The sequence below is a fragment of the Engystomops pustulosus genome, chromosome 10 (assembly GCF_040894005.1).
Source record: "Engystomops pustulosus chromosome 10, aEngPut4.maternal, whole genome shotgun sequence".
Lineage (NCBI taxonomy): Eukaryota > Metazoa > Chordata > Amphibia > Anura > Leptodactylidae > Engystomops > Engystomops pustulosus.
The window spans coordinates 78437297-78460978 of NC_092420.1; the positions used below are offsets into that span (position 1 = coordinate 78437297).

At 42.1% G+C, this 23682-nt stretch overlaps 1 protein-coding gene across 3 annotated transcripts in view; it reads left to right on the forward strand.

Annotated features, from left to right (window-relative positions):
- ASTN1 (astrotactin 1) overlaps positions 1–23682 on the forward strand; it is a 352438-nt gene that overhangs the window by 189410 nt on the left and 139346 nt on the right. For all 3 annotated transcript variants that reach the window (XM_072128438.1, XM_072128437.1, XM_072128436.1), the window contains one exon: positions 1628–1815. In XM_072128438.1, coding sequence (XP_071984539.1) covers positions 1628–1815 — 188 coding nt within the window. The remainder of the gene's footprint in view (positions 1–1627; positions 1816–23682) is intronic.

The window sequence follows — 23682 nt, forward strand, 5'->3', positions numbered from 1 at the left end:
ACTAGGAAGTTTGGGGCCCCTGACTGGCAAATTTTGTGGGCCCTCCCACAGAATGATTATCCGGCCCTATGTGCACATTAAGTTACCTGCACCTGAGAAGGGTTTTCTGTGACTTGGGGCCCTTTCTCCTCCTTACGGCCCCCTGAACACAGTCACACTAAGCCCCCCCTGGTGGCAGCCCTGCCCATCACACATGTGCTCTAATGCTCCATTAAATGTCTAAGGAAGTGACAAACACAGCACTCAGTCAGCACCATAGAGATAACTAGGACAGCAAATGTGCAACTTTCTGCCCCTGGGGGACAGCAGGGGTAAAAAGGACCACTGTCCTCATGATCCATGAGGGTCCCATCCTGGGATCCGTGGATAGCTGCTTACTTATTGTCACTGGAAGCCACTTAAATATGGGTAATCAGAGTTGCAAAACGCCCAAATACTGTATTGTGCTTACAAAGCGCTTGTGTTGAGCTCAAATGTAGATATTCCCAGTGATACTTCATAAACGTGCATGCTCAGCTCGCTTACATGTGTTCGGAAAAGAAACAGAAGAAATTAAGCACCTCCAGGTATCCAGTTATCTCTCTTGAGAACGAAGGAACTGGGTATGTCCGAATCCAACAGATGATTTGTCTTTGCCCCCAAACACATTAGGTGATTGTCCAGTCTTGCCAAAATTTGCAGGTTCTGAAGATTTTTGTGTGATGTGTTTGGCTAGCCCTATACTGATGTGGCACGCCAGCCAGGACTGAGCTCCTTGAGGTCATCTGCACACAGAAGATGGCATCACCATCACATTGCATTGTCTTATAGAAAGCCGAGCATGGAGGAACACCACTTTCCAGTTTTGAAATTTTTGGAGGTTAAATTAAGAAATGTTCAGTTTTCCCCTGATCCCATGAACAATCCAATTAAGCAAATCCTGAAACTGGTGACTTTTCTGGCTTGTCTTTATCTACGCCAAGTGGCAACTGGGATATGTTAATTTCGGAGCCATCATTTATACCTCTTCATCCATGAGAAGGTTAATGATATACCGTACGGTATTATGGATTTAAATAGCGCTTGCAAATGAGCCCTGGTACCTAAGGGGGCCCAAAAAAGATTATAAGTGGTGCATGGTAGGTAGGTGGGGGCACTCTTATAGATTATGTCTTGGTGCCCAAGAGCTTTTAGTTCTGCCTTTCTTCTATTTTCATTCCAAAACAGCAAAAAGATGGTCCACATGGACACCATATAGCGGTGTAAACAGACCAAAATGAAGGCTAATGGGATCAGTGGTGTAAAGGATAGATAGGAACATAGAGAATGCTTCAACATGTAATTAAATATTGGTTCCATCACTTCACATTCACAATAGACAACACTAAGCTAAAGCCTACAAAGAAGAATAAAGAGGAGGAAAGGGAAAACCATTGATGCCCAAAAATTGGATTGTTCCTATTAGCCAAAGAGGGGTGATCTGGTTCAAATGGAGAAAATCAATTTAAAATACAATGATGACCTTATTAAAGACATTAGAAGACAGAATATTGAGGTACATAATGACATCATTATACTAATAACCCAAAAAGGAACTTAGAAAGCCAATCACAATCACTATCACAATTGTACTCATGTTTTCTTTCAGAAATTGCCGGAAATACTGACGATATTCCACTGGTTCGATGGAGACAACAGTGGCTTGAAAATGGGACACTCCTCTTCCATATTCACCACCAGGATGGTTCCTCCAGTTTACCGGGTCAGGAAGCCACAGAGGAACCACAAGGCGAAGCGGCAGAAGAGGAGTTAAGGATACTGCACATTTCAGTCATGGTAAGTCAGTTTGAGATAATTTGCCTAGTAATTTTATTTAAAGGACTTCTCCAGTGTTTTATATTGATGGCCAGTCCTCAGGGTAGGCTATCAACATCTGATTCTTAGAAAGCTGATGCCTTGTATCCATACAAATTGGCTGTTTGAGGCCTGGAAAAGTACCGAGCTCTTTGTTGTTACTGTAGGATCCACTCCCAGTCCAGGGATATCTACTACATCTACAACATCTACTACCAGATCCATGCATTGTGTACTACAAGAATGGATCATATGTGCTGGACTAAGCCATCCATAGAAATGTACTCACCCTCTAAGGATCATATGCTGAGAATTTGGAGATATTTGAAGCAGTTGTCCACATTCAGGAAATAAAAGATATTGGGGCTTATTTACTAAGGGTCCCGTGGCCGCATTTCCATTGGGTTTTGGGGGTTTTCCGCCGCTGGCACAGGTATTTAAAAGGGTTGGGTTGCACGCGATCAGATTTTGGCGCATCGGCGCCAGCTTTCATGCAACAGAAATCAGGGGGCGGGCTGTCGGACAATCCAACTGATTCGGACTGAGCGTGGGATTTAACATTTAAATGCACCTGGAAGAAGAAGGTGAACTCCGGCAGAGCTGATCGAGGAAGCGACATATGGAGGAAATTGGGCGCACGATCTTCTTGAATCGTGGCAGATGTGCATTACGATCGGACAACGCAATTTCAGAGATCGCACAGGACAGGTAGGTAAATGTGCCCCATTTACCTACCCGTGTGATGGAGTTCACCAAAAGGACATTGGGGCACATTTACTTACCCGGCCCATTCGCGATCCAGCGGCGCGTTCTCTGCACAGGATTCGGGTCCGGCTGGGATTTAAGATGGTAGTTCCTCCGCCGTCCACCAGGTGGCGCTGCAGCGCCGAAAATAATCTTAACGCCCCGGAATGCACCATCCCATAGAAGGTGAAGGTGAGCGCTTCCCAAGCGACACATTTCGGTTTTTAAATGCGGCGGTTTTTCCGAATACGTCGGGTTTTCGTTCGGCCACGCCCCCCCGATTTCTGTCGCGCGCATGCCGGCCCCGATGCGCCACAATCCGATCGCGTGCGCCAAAAACCCGGGGCAATTCATGTACAAGCGGCGCAAATCGGAAATATTCGGGTAACACGTCGGGAAAACGCGAATCAGGGCCTTAGGAAATGACCCCCATTGTCTGAGTATAATGCACTGTGTCGCGATTCACTAAGATTCCTGGTGCATGTAAGTGCATTGTCTTGCGACACAATTTGAAAGTTAAATCCCGAATCAGTCCGAATCAGTCTGATCGTCCGACGGCATGCCCCCTAAATTGTGTTGCATGGAAGCCGGCACAGCTGTGCCAAAGGACGATTGTGTATGACACAATCCCAGCGCAGACACCTGGTAAATACCCGTGGCCACGGACAGATGAAGTAAACAATGACAGCAAGAAAGGATCTGCAAAACAATGGAATGGATACAGAAAGTATGATTTTCCATTATACAAACAATATAAATTATTTTCTGAATGCGGACAAACCCTTTAAGGCTAAGTCTAAGCCAGTAACACCTGTAATCGGTGACAACCCTTTAAAGCCCCTGATGGCACTAAAATACCAGAAGGGTGTATGCATAAGCATTTAACACAGAGCTAATATGGCACCAATTGCTGGTGTTAAAGGACATCTACCACCAGGATGAAGGATTCTAAAACGAGCACACTGACATACTGGTGTGGGGCCCCTATGCAGGATCTGCTCTTTTTTAAATTTTGTATGCCCTTGTATTTCAGAAAAAAGGTTTTAAAAATTAACACCAATGGAGCCTAGAGCCCCTCAGGCTTGTTTGTATAATTTTAAAAGTTTTTTTGTAAAAAAAAAAAAAACAGTGCATGAGAAGCTAACAGAAGAGCAGATCCTGGCAGAGGGGGCACACACAACATGTAAGTGTACTTGGTATACAATCTTTGATCCTGGTGGTAGATTTACTAAAATTGTGATGATTGGACCCATACCTTTAAATACCACCTGCAAAACTTTGTCGGTGGCATTTAAAGGGTTAAAATCAGTGCCAGCATCAAGGGTCAAGGAACCAAACTTTTGTCCAAGATACGTCCGAGCTCAGTGAACCTGAACCTGATAGGGTCCGCTCATCACTATTCATATATCCCTATGACCCCCGCATTCTCAGGCCATTTATACCTCTGACCAATCATAACTGATCTTGCGTCATAATATTTGTTGTTTTTGTGCCTATTATTTACTTGGGTTTTCCGGTTCAGTTTTAGTATTCTGACTCTGGCTTGAATTGTTAGTAAGAATGTAAAGTGCTTCTTGTTTTTTCCGCTTATGCATTATTTATTATCCGGCGCGCTCTTATGTCCGGCGTGTACTGTAAAATGAATCGAGGCCCTAGGAATTATTCCTTCTCACCTGTGCGGCTTTATATCTAAAATGATTTTACTTGTTTTTTGACAGGTTTATATTTTCAATGTAAAAAAGTGGGGGAAGGGCGGATGCTGGGTAATACAGAGATAGAGTAGAGTTTAACTTGACTCTTAAAGGGGCTTTTTGGACTCCTGTTCATTTATGTATGGGTTAGGGGTAATTGACGACAGCTGTTCTGGCAGCCTCCAGGCACCAGAAACTGTAATGTGCATGGATGTAGCCCAAATAAAATGGCTCTATCCGCTGTGTAGTTACTGCGCTGGAGAACTGCGGCTGGTATCAATGCGAGTAAATTAGAGCTGAACTGCCGTTTCTGGATGTGGCTGTTATACAGTGGGCGGAGCCTTCAGTCTTCAGCATCATCCACCGTATAGGTTCCAGAGCAATCCAATCTAGGTGTCGGGCTCCCACTGATCACATACTTATGACACATCCTAAGAATAAGTTATCAATGTCAAAAATTACTGGAGTAGAGACTTAATAAACTAAATTTAAAGGGGATCTTTTACCACCATTACCAACCCCAACTCTTTGTATGTGTAGATGGTGTTACTCCACAGATTCTGGCATAGTTGGAATATTCTCTCCAACCACAACCATTCCTGAGTAATGAGTGTAATTTTCCTTAGATCTCTATTGTCAGATGGGTGAAGTCTGCGTTAGACTACCCCCCCCCCCCCACCCTTCTAACAGTAAAGAATCTATTTAACATATTCTCAGGGCAATTTTAATATCCAATGAGCTAATTTGACTCTCTCTTGCATCTCACATCACATCAGGCCTCTGTTGGTACAAAGAGGGGCACATTTACTTACCTGGTCCGAGGAGTTCACAGAGTGCATTGTCCAACGATCGTGTCCGCGATTCACTAAGATTGTGCTCCAGATATCCTGAATGTGTCGCTTCCCCGCTCAGGTCCGACAGAGTTCACCTTCTTCCTCCTGGTGTATGTAAGTGCATTGTCTTGCGACACAATTTGAAACTTAAATCCCGCGCTCAGTCCGAATCAGTCAGATAGTCTGGCGGCCCGCCCGACAATTTTTGTCGCATGACAGCCGGCGCAGCTGTGCCAAAATCTGCTCTTGTGCGACACAATCCCAGTGCAAACGACTGTTAAATAGCTATCAAAGCTGCACAAATGCCAAAATCAGCAAACAAACCGATGAAAGTGTGATCCACGACCCTTAGTAAATAGACCCCCATGTCTACAGAGCACATCCACTACCGCCTAGTACAGGTCACAGCTACAGCATGCCATGGATGCTACAGGATGCCTCGGGTGCTTGCTGTTGACAAGATGGAGTTACTCTAATATGCTATTTCTTGTAGTCTCATAGAAATGTAACCATCATCATAATGGGAAAAACAAGGCCCCTATTTGTATAGATAATGGGGTCCCGGCAGTAGTAGAGCAAGAATTCAATGTACAATATAGCTACTGAGAGTTTATTGTTCACTCTCAAGTAGACACAAACACAAATTCACTGGAAAAATATATAGCGGAGAACTAAAACTTAACTTTTATTCAGCTTTGATAAAATAGTGTTAACAAACACCACATAGTGGGGCTCATTTACTAAGGGTCCGCGGACTGCACTATCATCAGATATTTCGGCGATTTCCGATTTTCGCTAGATATAGCAGGGGTTTTCGGCGCACCCGATCGGATTTTGGTGCATTGGCGCCGGCTTTCATGCAACACAAATCGGGGGGCGTGCCGTCGGACGACCCGACTGATTCGGACTGCGAGAATTAAAAATTTAAATTGTGTCGCAAGCCCAAGCACTTAAACGCGGACCTGAGCGGGGAGCAACACATGCAGGATATTGGGCACATGATGTAAGTGAATCGCGGCAGATGTGCATTCTCGTCGGACAACGCATCTCGAGGAAAGCATAGGGACGGGTAAGTAAATGTGTCCCAGTGTGTCCAAGTGAAAACTAAAACTTAATCAACCCTGTCGTGGCACTTCTCGGTTGTGATGCCTCATGTAGGAAATGTATAAATGCTGGGGTTAAAGGTAAACTACATTGACACTAATAAATAGAGCTGGGTATTGCCTAATGCATTGCCAGTCGCTGCCTCTCCTTTCCTGGTCAGTTGGCCTCTCCCTCTAACCCTCACTGGTGACACAGCTTTGCCCTTTCCTCATATTCATCGCCCCAGCAGTAATAGAGTATAACATAAGCGGTTTGGGCGGTAGCCCAGGGCCCAAGCCTTCTGGGGGCCCATGGTCATCCAAACCATATTTTGTACTGAAAAGGACCTTATTAATAGTTTTTCATGTTTGTGCTATTGTCTATGTTTACATTGTTAGCAAATGTGATACCATGACATTGGCACACGTTTACTAACTGCGCTATGTACTATGTGCAGTTTTCCTTTGTAGTGTACAGGGGGCGCCAGATTCAGAACTTCTGGTGCACGTTCTGCATGAACCTAGCACCTACTGTACTGCTCCGACAGAGTGCACCACTTTTGTCGGACTTTGCATGTTAAATCTGGCTCAGCTGAGCACCAGAAAGCCCCTTAATTTGTGTCGCATGATGCCTACGATGAGCCGCACCACAAAGCGCCGCGTGTGACACAAATGTGGTGCAGACACTGCTTAAATAACTGTGCAAGCAGTTTGCACCAAATAGAATACACAAAATTTGACAGAAAACTGCACCAAAGCCCTTAATAAATGTGCCCCATTATTCCTGAGCTAATAATTGAGAAGGACCTTCACCTATGAAATGGTACATCCTCGTACATCTGTTCATTCCCTCAATACAGATATATACAAGAGCCATTTCAGGACCTTTGAAGGTCCTCCAATGGTCCTGCAACCATAGAATGAAAGTAGGCAGAAGGAACACATCCTCCATTCCCCATGAAGCTGATTCTAGTACCAGATGTAGGAAGTGATTCCAGACTTGTAGGGGGAGATTTATCATCAAGTTTCTGAGGTCAAAATGTTCTAGTTGTCCATGGAAACCAATCAGAGCTCAGATTTAAATTTATAAACATTCGTGGGGAAATGAAAGCTGAGCTCTGATTAGTTGCCATGGGCAACTAGAATAGTTCTGCTCTAAAATACTTATGATAAATTTCCCCTTTAGGGTCTATAATATTCATACAGCCCAGGGCCCGTGGCAGGCTTAATCCCAGTGTTACTGCACTCTCCTGTGAGGCTTTTCTTATGTGTGGGCTCTTTAGGTTTTTGGTGGCTCAGTCTGATGATCCATGGACCAATAACAGATTACAGGCAGTCCCCGGGTTACATACAAGATAGGGTCTGTAGGTTTGTTCTTAAGTTGAATTTGTATGTAAGTCGGAACTGTATATTTTATCATTGTAATCCCAGCCAGAACTTTTTTGGTCTCTGTGACAATTGAATTTTAAAAATGTTGGGTTGTCATAAGAATCAATATTAACACTAAAGCTTCATTACAGACTCCTGTGATATCTGTACAGCTGATCATTGTAGCCTAGGTCTAAAGCACAATAAATTACCAATATCCAGAGGTCCGTTTGTAACTAGGGGTCGTATGTAAGTCGAGTGTTCTAAAGTAGGGGACCACCTGTATACATCCTTATCTGGACCAACCCTTCATCCTTATCTGGACCAACCCTTCTTTCTCAGTTATGGTCCATGAACCATTGATTCTAGTGTGTATCATTTCGTTTCCTTCTACTTTTGAGCTGAGTTACATTTTGTTGGACATAAACATACAAAGGAAACAAAACCGTAGTGGTAAGCATAGTAATAAAACCTGACTTTTTTTCTAAATGTAAGATTGTGGAGAAATCTTTAGACAATAAAACAACCAAGCAGGCGAGCGTCTGGGTAGCAGTCAGTCATTACCGGCTTCTCTTTGAAGCCTCTCTCTGCGCTTTGTTGTATTTTTAGATCGCAAACATTTCGGCTGACTCGAGATGAAAGGTAGAGCCCCTTCCCACTTTTCTCCATGCGCCATTTCAGAACAAGTTCTGCCAGTCATGCTTCACGCGCGCCGCGTCCTTTTTAGGTGTTCCTGTTAGATTTTTGCCTAATGAGACGCTAAGTTGGCCCCAGTTAACAGTCGGAGCTGTGAGAAGAAGACAATTATAATCTGCTCCTCTTTTATCCCACCTGAAATGTACATTCAACAGAACGCATTGTGAAGGCCTTCTTTATCTTTGAAGAGAGGATATTCAAACAATAGCAATTATCCAGATTTGCCACTTTAATTGGGTGCCTGGCAGTCTGTATCCTGACACACGTCTGCAGCGGGATACATGTAACTAAATAATTAAAAACAGCTCATTTTATTAGAACCGACATCATCCGCGGGGTCTGTCTGACGCCTGAATGACGAATGATTAGTGGATAATATTACAGTGCTGTGCAGTAAGTAAAGCGGATTACATTGAGTACAATTTAGGCAGGCTGGTTATCCTGGGTAGGAAGCAGTTTTTGGAAAAATGTGGAAGGATTAAGTATGAGAGTTCCTAAAAGGGAACCCTTAATCAGCTCCAGGATTAGTGATGCCATTTCCCATGGTGACCCTCACAAAAATGAGATGAGTTGGTTTATGTTAAAAATTGGGGAGCACTCTCTCTCTCCGTTTAAAGAAACAGAGACAGGAGACAAGTACTTATGAGCTCACCCAAACCGCAATGTTTGGGTTCTTACCAGCTCCAGTATTAGTGATGTCATTTCCCATGGTGATGTTATGTTAAAAAATTGGGGATACTCTCTCCGTCTGGAGAAACAAAAGTTTTCAATTCCAGAGGAGACAATAAGTTATGAGCTCATCCAAACCGCAATGTTCAGGTTCTCACCAGGTTCAGTTTCCCCCACCAAACTGTAACATCTGTGATGGGCGTAACAGAGAGTAACAAGGTCGCTGATAAAATGGCAGCACGCATGTGCCACTGGCAATTACATGCCGTGGGAGGTTTTGCCCATGGCATGTAAAGGATAACACCAGCAATAGGTGCCAGTGTCACAAGTGTTTCTGGTGGGTGAGTGGACCCATTTTAAGAGTTAACACCTGTGATCAATGCATATGCACCAATCATGGGGGTTTAGATTTGGGTCAACAATATTCCAGACCCGAATACTGACAAAAATAATTCCTTTATTTATATAGCGCACACAGATTATGCAGCGCTGCACAGAGCTTGCCCAACCAGTCCCTGTCCTCAATGGGGCTCACAATCTAATCAACTTACCAGAATGTTTTGGAGTGTGGGAGGAAACTGGAGGAACCTGAGGAAACCCACACAAACACAGAGAGAACATACAAACTCTTTGCAGATGTTAACCTGGATGGGACTTGAACCCAGGACCCCAGTGCTGCAAGGCTGTAGTGCTAACCACTGAGCCACCAGTAACAAAACCTTTATCTCTGGAAGGCCACAGTGTCTAATAAAGTGGCTTTTCTGATCAGCTAGGCAAAGCCAAAATGACCTATAAGGAAACGTACATCTAGATTTCAGGATGAATCTTAAATCAATTATTGTATAATGCATAGTGATTTGGGGGTTCAAAGTCCCTTGAATAAATGGAACATTCATATAAGGAACTCAAGGATCAGACCTTATATAGAAGTCCCAAGTAGACACTGCCTAAAATCTACATTTTTAAATAGGCTGAGCACCATGATAGACCCCAATAAATGTTATTGAAAAGCAGTGGGGTCATCACATTTTGATTTTGGAATTTTTTTTCTTTGATTATTTACCAAAAACCCAAATTGACTACAGAAATATGACTGACATTTTTCAAAATACTCTAAATAGGTAAATATGGGGGGTCCTTTGGCTATTAAAATATGTCAACCCCTCAAAGTGACTTGAGTCAGTCTCTGCGCTCAGTCTACAGTCACCACCGGTCTTCTTACGTTCCCAGTTGTCTGAAGTCGTCGCAGCCGTCTCTCGGAGTGGGTTAAGGCTCTAATGACATTAATAATCTTCAATAATCTTCTAACAGTGAAGTGTATGATGGATGCATGCCCTGTAGACTCTCTTGCATATAATAAATTGGGACAACGAGTATTGTCATTTACAGAATAGGTCAGAGCCTGGGGGCTTCCAAGTGACTCTCCTTATTCCTCCAGAAACGGGAAGATCCCCCCCCCACCTCGTCAGTGTCTTTTGGGTGATCTCAGTGGATATTTATTTCCTGGATAATTAATTTTGATAACAAGCTGTCTGAATTCCCCTCTCCACATTCTCTTTCCCCTACCATCCATCACACTCCCAGCTCACATCTTAATATATTACGTGAATAATTAGAACAAAAGCAATGAGCTGTCAACACGTCTCCAGGTCCTTATATTAGTGCGCGCCGCTCACTTTGTCTCTCTCAACCCCATTGTCTTTGGGACGAAAGTCTTTGTTTGCTTAGAATAATATTATGTCACTTTGTCCCATTTACCTTCTTGTAGAATATTAATACATCTTAATGGGGAAAAATGAAGTCTTGGCATTGGCAAAAGTTGATGTTTTATAAAATCTGATCACTAGGGAGAAATCGGAGATAGATTGTCTACGTGACACACTGCAAGGAGTTCTCAAGGATTTGAGGCCGTCTGAAAAACACAATCCTTGCTGCAGAAAATTCATCAGAACCAAGTAAAAGGGGTTTTTGCAATGATTGTAAAGTATGCCAAAAATGGTAAACCTATAAAAGAAGTAAAGCTTATCCTATAGTAATATATCTGCCCCAAACTAGTTCAGATGCAGGTTTCTGCATGGGGGCCCCCTTCCCACTTAAAAAAATTTACATAATTACACAATTTATAAACACACATATAAAGCATATACACACACATACACACCATATACAAACATATACTACAATATAAACACTCACATACAGTATATACAGACAACCTACACCATATTCACATACAGCAAATATATATCACATACAGTATATACAGACAACATACACCATATACACATACAGCATATATACATTACATACGGTATATACACATCACATACAGTATATACAGACAACATACACCATATACACATATAGCATATATACATCACATACAGTATATACACATCACATACAGTATATACAGACAACATACACCATATACACATATAGCATATATACATCACATACAGTATATACACATCACATACAGTATATACAGACAACATACACCATATACACATATAGCATAAACACATCACACATACAGCATATATACATCACATACAGTATATGTTATATACATATTATGCTGTACAATGCGCAGCATAATATGTTTATACAGTAATGGTAGACATGCTCAATTTTTTAGTGTGTCAGGTCGGATGGGGCCCCTGACACTGTGGGCCCCATAGCTGCCGGAATGGCTGCTACCGCTATAGTTATTCCCCTCCGTCAATGTGCCCACCCATCACCCCTTTCCCAAGCTCCTTTCTCCCCAGCCAGGTTTTTTTCAAATTTATGCTTGGAAAGGTGGTTTAAACAGATACAACCTCTTAACAAATAAGAGGTCGGATCCTCATATCTTGTGTGCTGCAGTCGAGTTTATTCATAATGGGGGCCGGCCCGGCACTCTAGGCACTCTGTCAGCTAGGACCTATAGGAGAAGCCGGCAGCATCGCATAGATTGTGTAATCGCTGCTTGCCTCTCCGCGCTGCAGCCGTGGACCTGCTTATTAACATTGCAAGATGGCCGCACTGACAGCGGCTTCGAACGTAGACCTGCTTATTAACATTTCCGTCTGGCCGTGGCGCACTGAAAGCGCCGGACGAATATATATAACATTCGGCCGGCACTGTCAATAAGCCTGTGCGGCTGCAGCCGCTGTCAGTGAGGCACGGCCGGCTTGCAATGTTAATAAGCAGGTCCACGGCTGCAGCGCAGAGAGCCGACAGCGATTACGCAATCTATGCGATGCTGCCGGCTTCTCCTATAGGTCTGCAGGGGCGTGCTGGGGGAATGTCGGCCCGCCCCCTTAATGAATACACCCGACTGCAGCACACAAGATATGAGGATCCGACCTCTTATTTATTAAGAGGTCGGATCTGTTTAAACCATTTTTCCAAGCATAAATTTAAAAAAAACCTGGCTGGGGAGAAAGTAGCTAGGGAGAGGGTTATGGGGGACACATTTGGTCAGGGTCTTTTTAGGGGTGACAGGTCCTCTGTAAGAGACATTTTTTTAAGTCTGAGGTTCTGCTTTGAAACAGTGTTCATGCTGCTGCCCCCCATTTTGCTGCCGGTGGTGTTGCTCAACTCACCTCATGGCTGGTGCACTCCGAAGTAGACCATGCTGTTGACTAGTGAATGACTTTGACCCATCAGAGGCATTGATTCTATAGACGCCTTTTCACTAAATACAAAACAAATGCACCTGATTTTATTTACAATAAAATCTTTGCTCAAATAGGTAATTTGTGAATTAACCCAAAAGAATTGGTTGAAAAGTGTACTCCAAATGGGTTGTCCTCTCTGAGATGTTTGGGGTTCGTTATAGAAAATGGGCCCAAAATAGGATCTGTTGATACTGCCGCCTTGAAATGGTGTCTACATGCAGATGAGCATCTAAGTGACCACCCATGCCCCTCCATGGCCTTCAAAATGGTGGACTATTATATCTACTTCCTGCCTGCACAGTGAGTACACTGTGTCTCACCTCCATGTGGCAGCACCGAAAAAGAAACAGTGGGGCAGGTTTACTTACCCGGTCCATTCGCGATCCAGTGGCGCGTTCTCTGCGGTGGATTTGGGTCCGGCCGGAATTCACTAAGGTAGTTCCTCCGATGTCCACTGGCTGCCGAGGCCTGCTGAAATGCACTCAACTTCACCGGCCTATTCCTAGTGAAGGTAAGTGCAAGTCTTGCAACACTTTTTTTTTAAATGCGGCGTTTTTTTCCGAATCCGTCAGGTTTTTCGTTTGGCCACGGCCCCTGATTTCCGTCGCGTGCATGCCAGCGCCGATGCGCCACAATCCGATCGCGTGCGCCAAAATCCTGGGCAATTCAGGGGAAAATGGCGCAAATTGGAAATATTCGGGTAACACGTCGGGAAAACGCGAGTCGGGCCCTTAGTAAATGACCCCCAGTAAGTCCAATTCTTGCCCTATTTGTGGTGCAGCTACTCAGCTCCATATGGAGCCCCTCATCTACACCAGGCAAAAAACGGGATCCAAAACATTCATGTGCATATAGTTTAAAAGTCTAAAACAAACTGTAGCTCTAACCGGAAACACTGGAAAATTACCAGGATGAAGGACCTGTATGAAAATGAGCCTGAGGGGCTCCAGGCTCCATTAACACCAATAAAGCCTGGAGCCCCTCAGGCTCATTTGCCTACAGTCCTTCATCCGTTAAAAGACAAAAAAAAAATAGTTTTGAAATAAGTTTCGATGTATAGGTCAAGATGTTTTAAAAATCCTCTGCAATATGTATTGTGGTTTTTGAGTGTGTGTGAGTCTATGCTGTTAGGAATTTGGCCCTGAGTCATCACCGTACTTCAGCCAAAAAATTATATATTTTGTTTGTTAGCTGTGTACTGAATTTTTTTTGAAAACCTGTAAAATCTGACTGAGAATCAAAATTTATATTCAGCAGCAGCCAACATTTTAAAAGCCTTTCTGATAGCATCTTGGGGAGGACTACTTTCCCGATCATGAAATTATTGAAGATGACGTTCATTTATCCGGTACAACAAATAATAACTCAGGAAGTTCAGAAAAATAAATTGTCTGAAGCAAAACTACCGTATTTACTTGTGTATAAGCCGAGTTTTTCAGCCCATGTTTGGTCTTGAAAAAAACAAACTTAGCTTATATACGAATATATAAAAATAATACACTTAATTACTTACCCTCCAGTGCTACTCATGGCTCATCTTCTCCGCACTGTTCCACCTGGCAAAGCGGACAGAGGCACGTCTGTAAGTATATAAGTTTATTATTTTTGAGGAAGGCTTCTGCTGGGACAATGTATTACCGAGGGAGGCAACGGTGGGACATTTCATTATTAAGGGAGGCCGCTGCTAGGAAATTTCAATATTAAGAGAAGGCCACTACTGGAGATTTTATTATTAAGGGAGGCTGCTGCAGAGATATATCATTGTTAAGGGAGGCTGCTGCTGGCATTTTATTAGTGAAGGGAGGCCTCTGCTGGACATTTTATTATTAAACGGGTACTTCCACAAAAACAAGATTCTTAAATATACTCAGGATAACAAAATAACACATTCTCAAATTCAATATTATTAACAAAAATACAGCATTTCATAGATTGAATTCCAATCTGTCTCTATCAATCCTGGTGCAAGAAATTTTGGTTGTCCCAGGATCCGACCGTAAAACTTCTGACTATGGTCAAGCAGGGCAGATTCTTCTCATGAATAGCTTCTCTTGTCTGTGCTCTCTGCATTTAGCCCCTTCCTCCTCCATTAAAAAACAAACACAGACACATCGTGCCGGGAAGCTGCATGCAGAGTTTTCTTTTCTAGCTACAGATAAGATAAGGTTTTTATCCAGGGGAGGGAGGCACTGTGTGTGTTATAGCTGGGATGTAGCAGAGCTGTGTCATTGTGTGCTATGTCCATCTTATGGACATCTTATTGTCTCTCTCCCTTCTTCTATGTGTCAGATACTAGTAAAATGTTCAGAAGCTAAATAAAAGTGCAGATAAACCTTGTACCTTGATAATCTAAGCACATTGTCATCACATGGCATCTCATAGCACAGAGGAATCATAAAGTGTCTGCTAAGCTAGTGGCCACCCACACTGCTGAATCTTACAGATATTCATAGAAAGCTATTAGCATCTTAAAATTCTAATACATTGACTCGATAAAATCCCCCCAAATTTAGAAATGATCCAGTTATACGGAAGTTTCAAGGAAATTGAAGACACCTGAAATGAAATACCTAACACCAAGGCATTTCTGCCGTAAAAGAATGCCATAGCAATCAAAGGGTGGAGGGTGAGAGGGGACTTAAATAGTAAATGACTATTCCATCTGTTACAAATATACGTGTTATTATACACTTTGGATAATGACTGCATATTTTGGAATTCTTCCTAAAGAATTTTAATTTTAAAAAATTCTACTTCATTTTGCTCAAGATGAAGCAACATCTTTATCCACCAACATCTCTTTGCAGCCTTCAATAATTGTCACTCCACTGCTTCTAGAGTAGTTGGATTTTTAAACTCTATACAAAATGTTTTCTGAGAAACCCTTCCATTATTTTTGGATCTCTGATGTCAGGTGGGCGGGGCCAGACTCTGCCAAAAAAAAACATTTGGTGGATCACAGATAGTAGAAGTTATATATTATAACAGAGTCTAAGAGCACTAAGACATGAGGCGTAACAACATACACAATCAAACAGGAAGCCAACATTAAACCATAAAGATTTTTCCGTATCAGACATTAATACATTCAACGTTCAACTTATGTCCGTCCTTGTAAATGTATACACATACAGAATATATGTAAATTGGCCACATTGGGGCTCATTTACTAAAGGCTCCGCGGCCGCACTTTCGTTGGGTTTCCCGAATTTTTCCGTTTGGGAGCGAATTCCACCGGGATTTTGGTGCACGCGATCGAGCCGGCTTTCACACGACAGAAATCGGGGGCGGGGCCTTTGGACAACCCGACGGATTCGGAAAATCCGCGGAAATTTAAAAAACGAAATGTGTTGCAAGATCAAGCACTTACATGCACCAGGGGGAAGAAGGTGAACTCCGGCGGACCTCGGTGCAGCACCTACTAGATATCGGACGCACAACCTTAGTGAATCCCTGCAGAACCCAAATCCACGTCGGACAACGCGCCGCGGGATCGCGAAAGGACCGGTTAAGTAAATGAGCCCCATTGTGTGATATTTACAAACACTGGAAATTGACTACAACATGAAACGCTCAGTAAGGCAATAATAATACTCTAGAAGCAAAGTAGATCATTATCAGGGATTTCAGGAAATGTAGTCTAGACAAATATCTATGAATATCTTCTGTTATAATAGCATTTACAGTGTATTCACTGTCCATATTACTATAAGATAAGGGACCAATATGCAGATAATGAAGAGGTAATGTTAGGCAATGGAATCAACAAAGTATGCGGCATTTATTTGTCTCCGGCTCCACTGACATCCATCTGCATAATACTATCTATAGAAACCAGGTTTTAATAACAAATCATTGATGATGTTTATATACAGGCGGTCCCCTACTTAAGGACACCCGACTTACAGACAACCCATAGTTACAGACAGACCCCTCTGACCTCTGGTGAAGTTTTCTGAATGCTTTACTATAGCATTACTAGGGTGCAATAATCAGCTGTAAGGTGTCTGTAATGAAGCTTTATTGATAATCCTTGGTCCTATTACAGCACAAAATGTTTAAACTCCAATTGTCAATGGGGCCAAAATTTTTTTTTGTCGGATCTACAATTATAAAATATACAGTTTCGACTTACATACAAATTCAACTTAAGAACAAACCTCCGGACCCTATCTTGTACGTAACCCGGGGACTGCCTGTATACACTGAAATGTTTAGCTCCTTTAGGTTTCCATATTTTGGAATTTCTGAGTATAAAACAGAGTAAATCCTGACAGGACTCCTGACTAGAAGAGACATTGAGAGTCCTAATTACTTCTCCCACACCCAGTGATCGACAGTCATAGTTCTCTTGCACTCAGTGGAGCCACGTAGACTCAGTACAATGACCTCTATATAGATAACACTGACCCATCATTACATCACTACTGACAATAGATGATGTCACAGCTTATCTCCTCCCCCTCCCTGTACAATGACCTCTATATAGATAACACTGACCCGTCATTACATCACTACTGACAATAGAAGATGTCACAGTTTATCTCCTCCCCCTCCCTGTACAATGACCTCTATATACATAACACTGACCCATCATTACATCACTACTAACAATAGATGATGTCACAGCTTATCTCCTCCTCCTCCCTGTACAATGACCTCTATATAGATAACACTGACCCATCATTACATCTCTACTGACAATAGATGATGTTAAAGCTTATCTCCTCCCCCCTCCCTGTACAATGACCTCTATATAGATAACACTGACCCATCATTACATCACTACTGACAATAGATGATGTCACAGATTATCTCCTCCCCCTCCCTGTACAATGACCTCTATATAGATAACACTGACCCATCATTACATCACTACTGACAATAGATGATGTCACAGCTTATCTCCTCCCCCTCCCTGTACAGTGACCTCTATATAGATAACACTGACCCATCATTACATCACTACTGACAATAGATGATGTCACAGCTTATCTCCTCCCCCCTCCCTGTACAATGACCTCTATATAGATAACACTGACCCATCATTACATGACTACTGACAATAGATGATGTCACAGCTTATCTCCTCCCCCTCCCTGTACAGTGACCTCTATATAGATAACACTGACCCATCATTACATCACTACTGACAAAAGATGATGTCACAGCTTATCTCCTCCTCCTCCATGCACAATGTCCTCTATATAGATAACACTGACCCATCATTACATCACTACTGACAATAGATGATGTCACAGCTTATCCCCTCGCCCTCCTCGTACAATGACCTCTATATAGATAACACTGACCCATCATTACATCACTACTGACAATAGATGATGTCACAGATTATCCACTCCCCGTACAATGACCTCTATATAGATAACACTGACCCATCATTACATCACTACTGACAATAGATGATGTCACAGCTTATCCCCTCCCCCTCCCCGTACAATGACCTCTCTATAGATAACACTGACCCATCATTACATCACTACTGACAATAGATGATGTCACAGCTTATCCCCTCGCCCTCCCCATACAATGACCTCTATATAGATAACACTGACCCATCATTACATCACTACTGACAATAGATGATGTCACAGCTTATCTCCTCCCCCTCCCTGTACAATGACCTCTATATAGATAACACTGACCCGTCATTACATCACTACTGACAATAGAAGATGTCACAGTTTATCTCCTCCCCCTCCCTGTACAATGACCTCTATATACATAACACTGACCCATCATTACATCACTACTAACAATAGATGATGTCACAGCTTATCTCCTCCTCCTCCCTGTACAATGACCTCTATATAGATAACACTGACCCATCATTACATCTCTACTGACAATAGATGATGTTAAAGCTTATCTCCTCCCCCTCCCTGTACAGTGACCTCTATATAGATAACACTGACCCATCATTACATCACTACTGACAATAGATGATGTCACAGCTTATCTCCTCCCCCCTCCCTGTACAATGACCTCTATATAGATAACACTGACCCATCATTACATGACTACTGACAATAGATGATGTCACAGCTTATCTCCTCCCCCTCCCTGTACAGTGACCTCTATATAGATAACACTGACCCATCATTACATCACTACTGACAAAAGATGATGTCACAGCTTATCTCCTCCTCCTCCATGCACAATGTCCTCTATATAGATAACACTGACCCATCATTACATCACTACTGACAATAGATGATGTCACAGCTTATCCCCTCGCCCTCCTCGTACAATGACCTCTATATAGATAACACTGACCCATCATTACATCACTACTGACAATAGATGATGTCACAGATTATCCCCTCCCCGTACAATGACCTCTATATAGATAACACTGACCCATCATTACATCACTACTGACAATATATGATGTCACAGCTTATCCCCTCGCCCTCCCCGTACAATGACCTCTATATAGATAACACTGACCCATCATTACATCACTACTGACAATAGATGATGTCACAGCTTATCCCCTCCCCCTCCCCGTACAATGACCTCTCTATAGATAACACTGACCCATCATTACATCACTACTGACAATAGATGATGTCACAGCTTATCCCCTCGCCCTCCCCATACAATGACCTCTATATAGATAACACTGACCCATCATTACATCACTACTGACAATAGATGATGTCACAGCTTATTCCCTTCCCCTCCCCGTACAATGACCTCTATATAGATAACACTGACCCATCATTACATCACTACTGACAATAGATGATGTCACAGCTTATCTCCTCCCCCTCCCCATACAATGACCTCTATATAGATAACACTGACCAATCATTATATCACTACTTACAGTAGATGATGTCACAGCCAATAGATGATGTCACAGCTTACCCCCTCCCCGTACAATGACCTCTATATAGATAACACTGACCTATCATTACATGACTACTGACAATAGATGATGTCACAGCTTATCTCCTCCCCCTCCTCCCTGTACAATGACCTCTATTTAGATAACACTGACCCATCATTACATCACTACTGACAATAGATGATGTCACAGCTTATCTCCTCCTCCTCCATGTACAATGTCCTCTATATAGATAACACTGACCCATCATTACATCACTACTGACAATAAATGATGTCACAGCTTATCTCCTCCCCCTTCCTGTACAATGACCACATTATACATAACATTGACCTATCATTACATCACTACTGACAATAGATGATGTCACAGCTTATCTCCTCCCCCTCCCTGTACAATGACCTGTATATAGATAACACTGACCCATCATTACATCACTACTGACAATAGATGATGTCACAGCTTATCCCCTCCCCCTCCCTGTACAATGACCTCTATATAGATAACACTGACCCATCATTACATCACTACTGACAATAGATGATGTCACAGCTTATCTCCTACCCTTCCTGTACAATGACCTCTATATAGATAACACTGACCTATCATTACATCACTACTGACAATATATGATGTCACAGCTTATCTCCTCCCCCTCCCTGTACAATGTCTTCTATATAGATAACACTGACCCATCATTACATCACTACTGACAATAGATGATGTCACAGCTTATCTCCTCTTCCTCCCTGTACAATGACCTCTATATAGATAACACTGACCCAGCATTACATCACTACTGACAATAGATGATGTCACAGCTTATCTCCTCCCTGTACAATGTCCTCTATATAGATAACACTGACCCATCATTACATCACTACTGACAATAGATGATGTCACAGCTTATCTCCTCCCCCTTACTGTACAATGACCACATTATAGATAACATTGACCTATCATTACATCACTACTGACAATAGATGATGTCATCGATCTCTTCCCCCTTCCTACACAATGATGGTGAACCCCATACTTATAGGCAGATAAAAAAAAGGAATATAAAGACAGTTTAAAAGAAAGTTTCACAGTCTTATTTCAATAAGGTATTAGTTAAATGATGGGTGTGTGCCCCATCTGGCAAGATCCTCTCTTTTTTTCAGCTTCTTAAGTCTTTGTTTTTATGAAAAAAAGGTTTTAACAACTATGCAAATAAGCCTGAAATGCTCCAGATTCCATTGACATCTATGAAGCCCAGAGTCCCTCGGGCTAATTTGCATAGTTTTTAAAACCCTTTATTCATAAAAACAAGGGCTTAAAAAGCTAAAAGAAGATCAGATACCAGAGGAGACACACCAGTATGTCACTGTGCTTGGTTTACCATCCTTTATCCTGGTGGTAGATTTCCTTTAAAAATAACCCCTAAAAACTAAAAAAAGAAAATAAGCAACAATATTAAGAGATTATCCCCTGTATGTGTCCGCCTTGTGGTGGCGACGAGTATTGCAGCCAGTCAGAGTCTGGCATGTATTCATTGGATAATGCATTGAATTTGTATCACGAGACGCAGGAATTCTCGAAAAAGAATCACAGAAATGTCGATTAAGGCTGAACACATCTTCTGCTGCTCTACACCAATAACAGAGCAAGTGGGAACAGATCTTTATCATATATAATATATAAAGATATTGAAAATAGAAATCCTGAGACTAAATGTATATTTTATATATATAATTTTTTGATATGACAGATTTGTCTGTCTTATATTATGAGCTGTAACGCAGCCGCCGGCATCATCCAGTATCTGTCATTCGTACATTCGCTTTCTGTTACTTTAAGGCATCAAGGTTCCTATTTCTGCTTTTAAAATATATATTTTCCAAGACTCGGTGAGAAGAAAAAGTCTGAGCAAACTCTCTGAATTCTTAATACACCGACTCCCTGCTCCTTTGACATACTGCCTGTCTGGAGAGGTCTTAATGTTTCATAGTCCGTCAACTACAATTTCTCTGCAAAATGTCAAAATAAAAGGCAAACGCTAGAAATGTGTTGATGGGTTGAGTGTTTGAGGCTGAGTCAACAAGTGACAGGGTCAGACAGTTGTTAAGAGGGGGAAATGTGGCCATCCCACGCCTGCTCACAGGAGGCCCCTTACATTTACATTATATTCTTTGGCAGGCGAAAAAAGCCAAACACAAAACTTATGTTACTTCAACGACGGCGTAAACAAGATGGAAGGAAAATTCTTTGGAAATTGGCAGGACTTGTTAATGGAGGAGGCATTTGACATTTGCTTTTATGCCTTATCCCCCAGCAGGGATGTACCAGCCATGACGTGAGTTAAGCCTCTCGCCTCAGGCGGCAACACCTACATCAAGGTAGGGGGCAGCATCAGGGATGCAGTCACCTGCTACACACCAAATGTCTATGACACTGTTTGGTGAACTCACCTACTAAAACTGAAATATTTCTACAGCATGGGGTACAGTGGGGGCCATTCTATAGCTCTCTCCAGGCAGCAGAGAGTATGGTATATACAGCCATGAAATATGGTACATCCACTGTCTGGGAAGACTGAATATTTACTGGTATTGGGATAAGCCAGGAGGAGGTGAAAGGGACATTTGATGTTTGTACAGTTTTATCAGTTTAAAAAAAACAACCTTTGTACCCGAAATAGACACCAAGTGGCAGAAATAGGTATTTTATGGCCCCATAAGCTTGTAAGATGACTTATAAAATAGTGTGGTACCTGCGCCACCGATAATTAAAATGTATACACTGTATCTACAAGTGTGCAGGATAACGCAGCATTGGTATCACTAGTATATATTGAGTGATAGATATAGTTAGGCATATATAGTACTATAAATATCTTTATGTATGGTATATAATGGTACCTTTATTGCTGCAGGTTCTTTTGTCTGGGTAGGTTCCAGAGAAGGAATTCCGTTGCACTTGTGTTCAGGAGTCCATCAAGGGGCTGTTACTGATGAGTAATCCGCTCGATGTTTTAGCAAGACGCTATACAGCGTTTGACTGCACGAGGAGTGGAGCTCCGGCCGGTAGCTACACACTCCGATCACAGTTCTGGTGGATTCCGTATGGTGACGTCACCAGGTTACGGTAGGTCCAGAGGGACAAAAATCCTCTGACGCGTTTCGAAGACTGATACTGTCTCCTTCGTCAGGGTGGATTGTCACTGTGCCGGCAGCATATTATATACTCTTGTCTAGTTACAGCCTTGGGACTACAGGTGAATATATCAGCTTTTGGTTTAAAAATGAAGAGCATTTGTCTCTTTTATTAATTTAATAAAAATATGTATACAAATAACATTTAATTATAAGTTAAAAGAAAACTTTTTTATTTGTTTGTTTAAAAATATTCTTAAAAATGAGGAATTATATGTGGTATAGTCCGGTCCGTAATTATGGTACTCAATATTTACATAAACGCGAACAATTCTATTTCTTTATTAAGTCCACTTGGGGCCAAGGTATTGACCAGGAAAATCCATTTACTTTCCGATCGTGACATATCGAAGATATAATTTCCTCCTCTCCAACTTTGAGGTACTTTTTCTATTGCGAAGAATTCGGATTTTTCGCAATAGAAAAAGTACCTCAAAGTTGGAGAGGAAATTATATCTTCGATATGTCACGATCGGAAAGTAAATGGATTTTCCTGCTCAATACCTTGGCCCCAAGTGGACTTAATAAAGAAATAGAATTGTTCGCGTTTATGTAAATATTGAGTACCATAATTACGGACCGGACTATACCACATATAATTCCTCATTTTTAAGAATATTTTTAAACAAACAAATAAAAAAGTTTTCTTTTAACTTATAATTAAATGTTATTTGTATACATATTTTTATTAAATTAATAAAAGAGACAAATGCTCTTCATTTTTAAACCAAAAGCTGATATATTCACCTGTAGTCCCAAGGCTGTAACTAGACAAGAGTATATAATATGCTGCCGGCACAGTGACAATCCACCCTGACGAAGGAGACAGTATCAGTCTTCGAAACGCGTCGGAGGATTTTTGTCCCTCTGGACCTACCGTAACCTGGTGACGTCACCATACGGAATCCACCAGAACTGTGATCGGAGTGTGTAGCTACCGGCCGGAGCTCCACTCCTCGTGCAGTCAAACGCTGTATAGCGTCTTGCTAAAACATCGAGCGGATTACTCATCAGTAACAGCCCCTTGATGGAC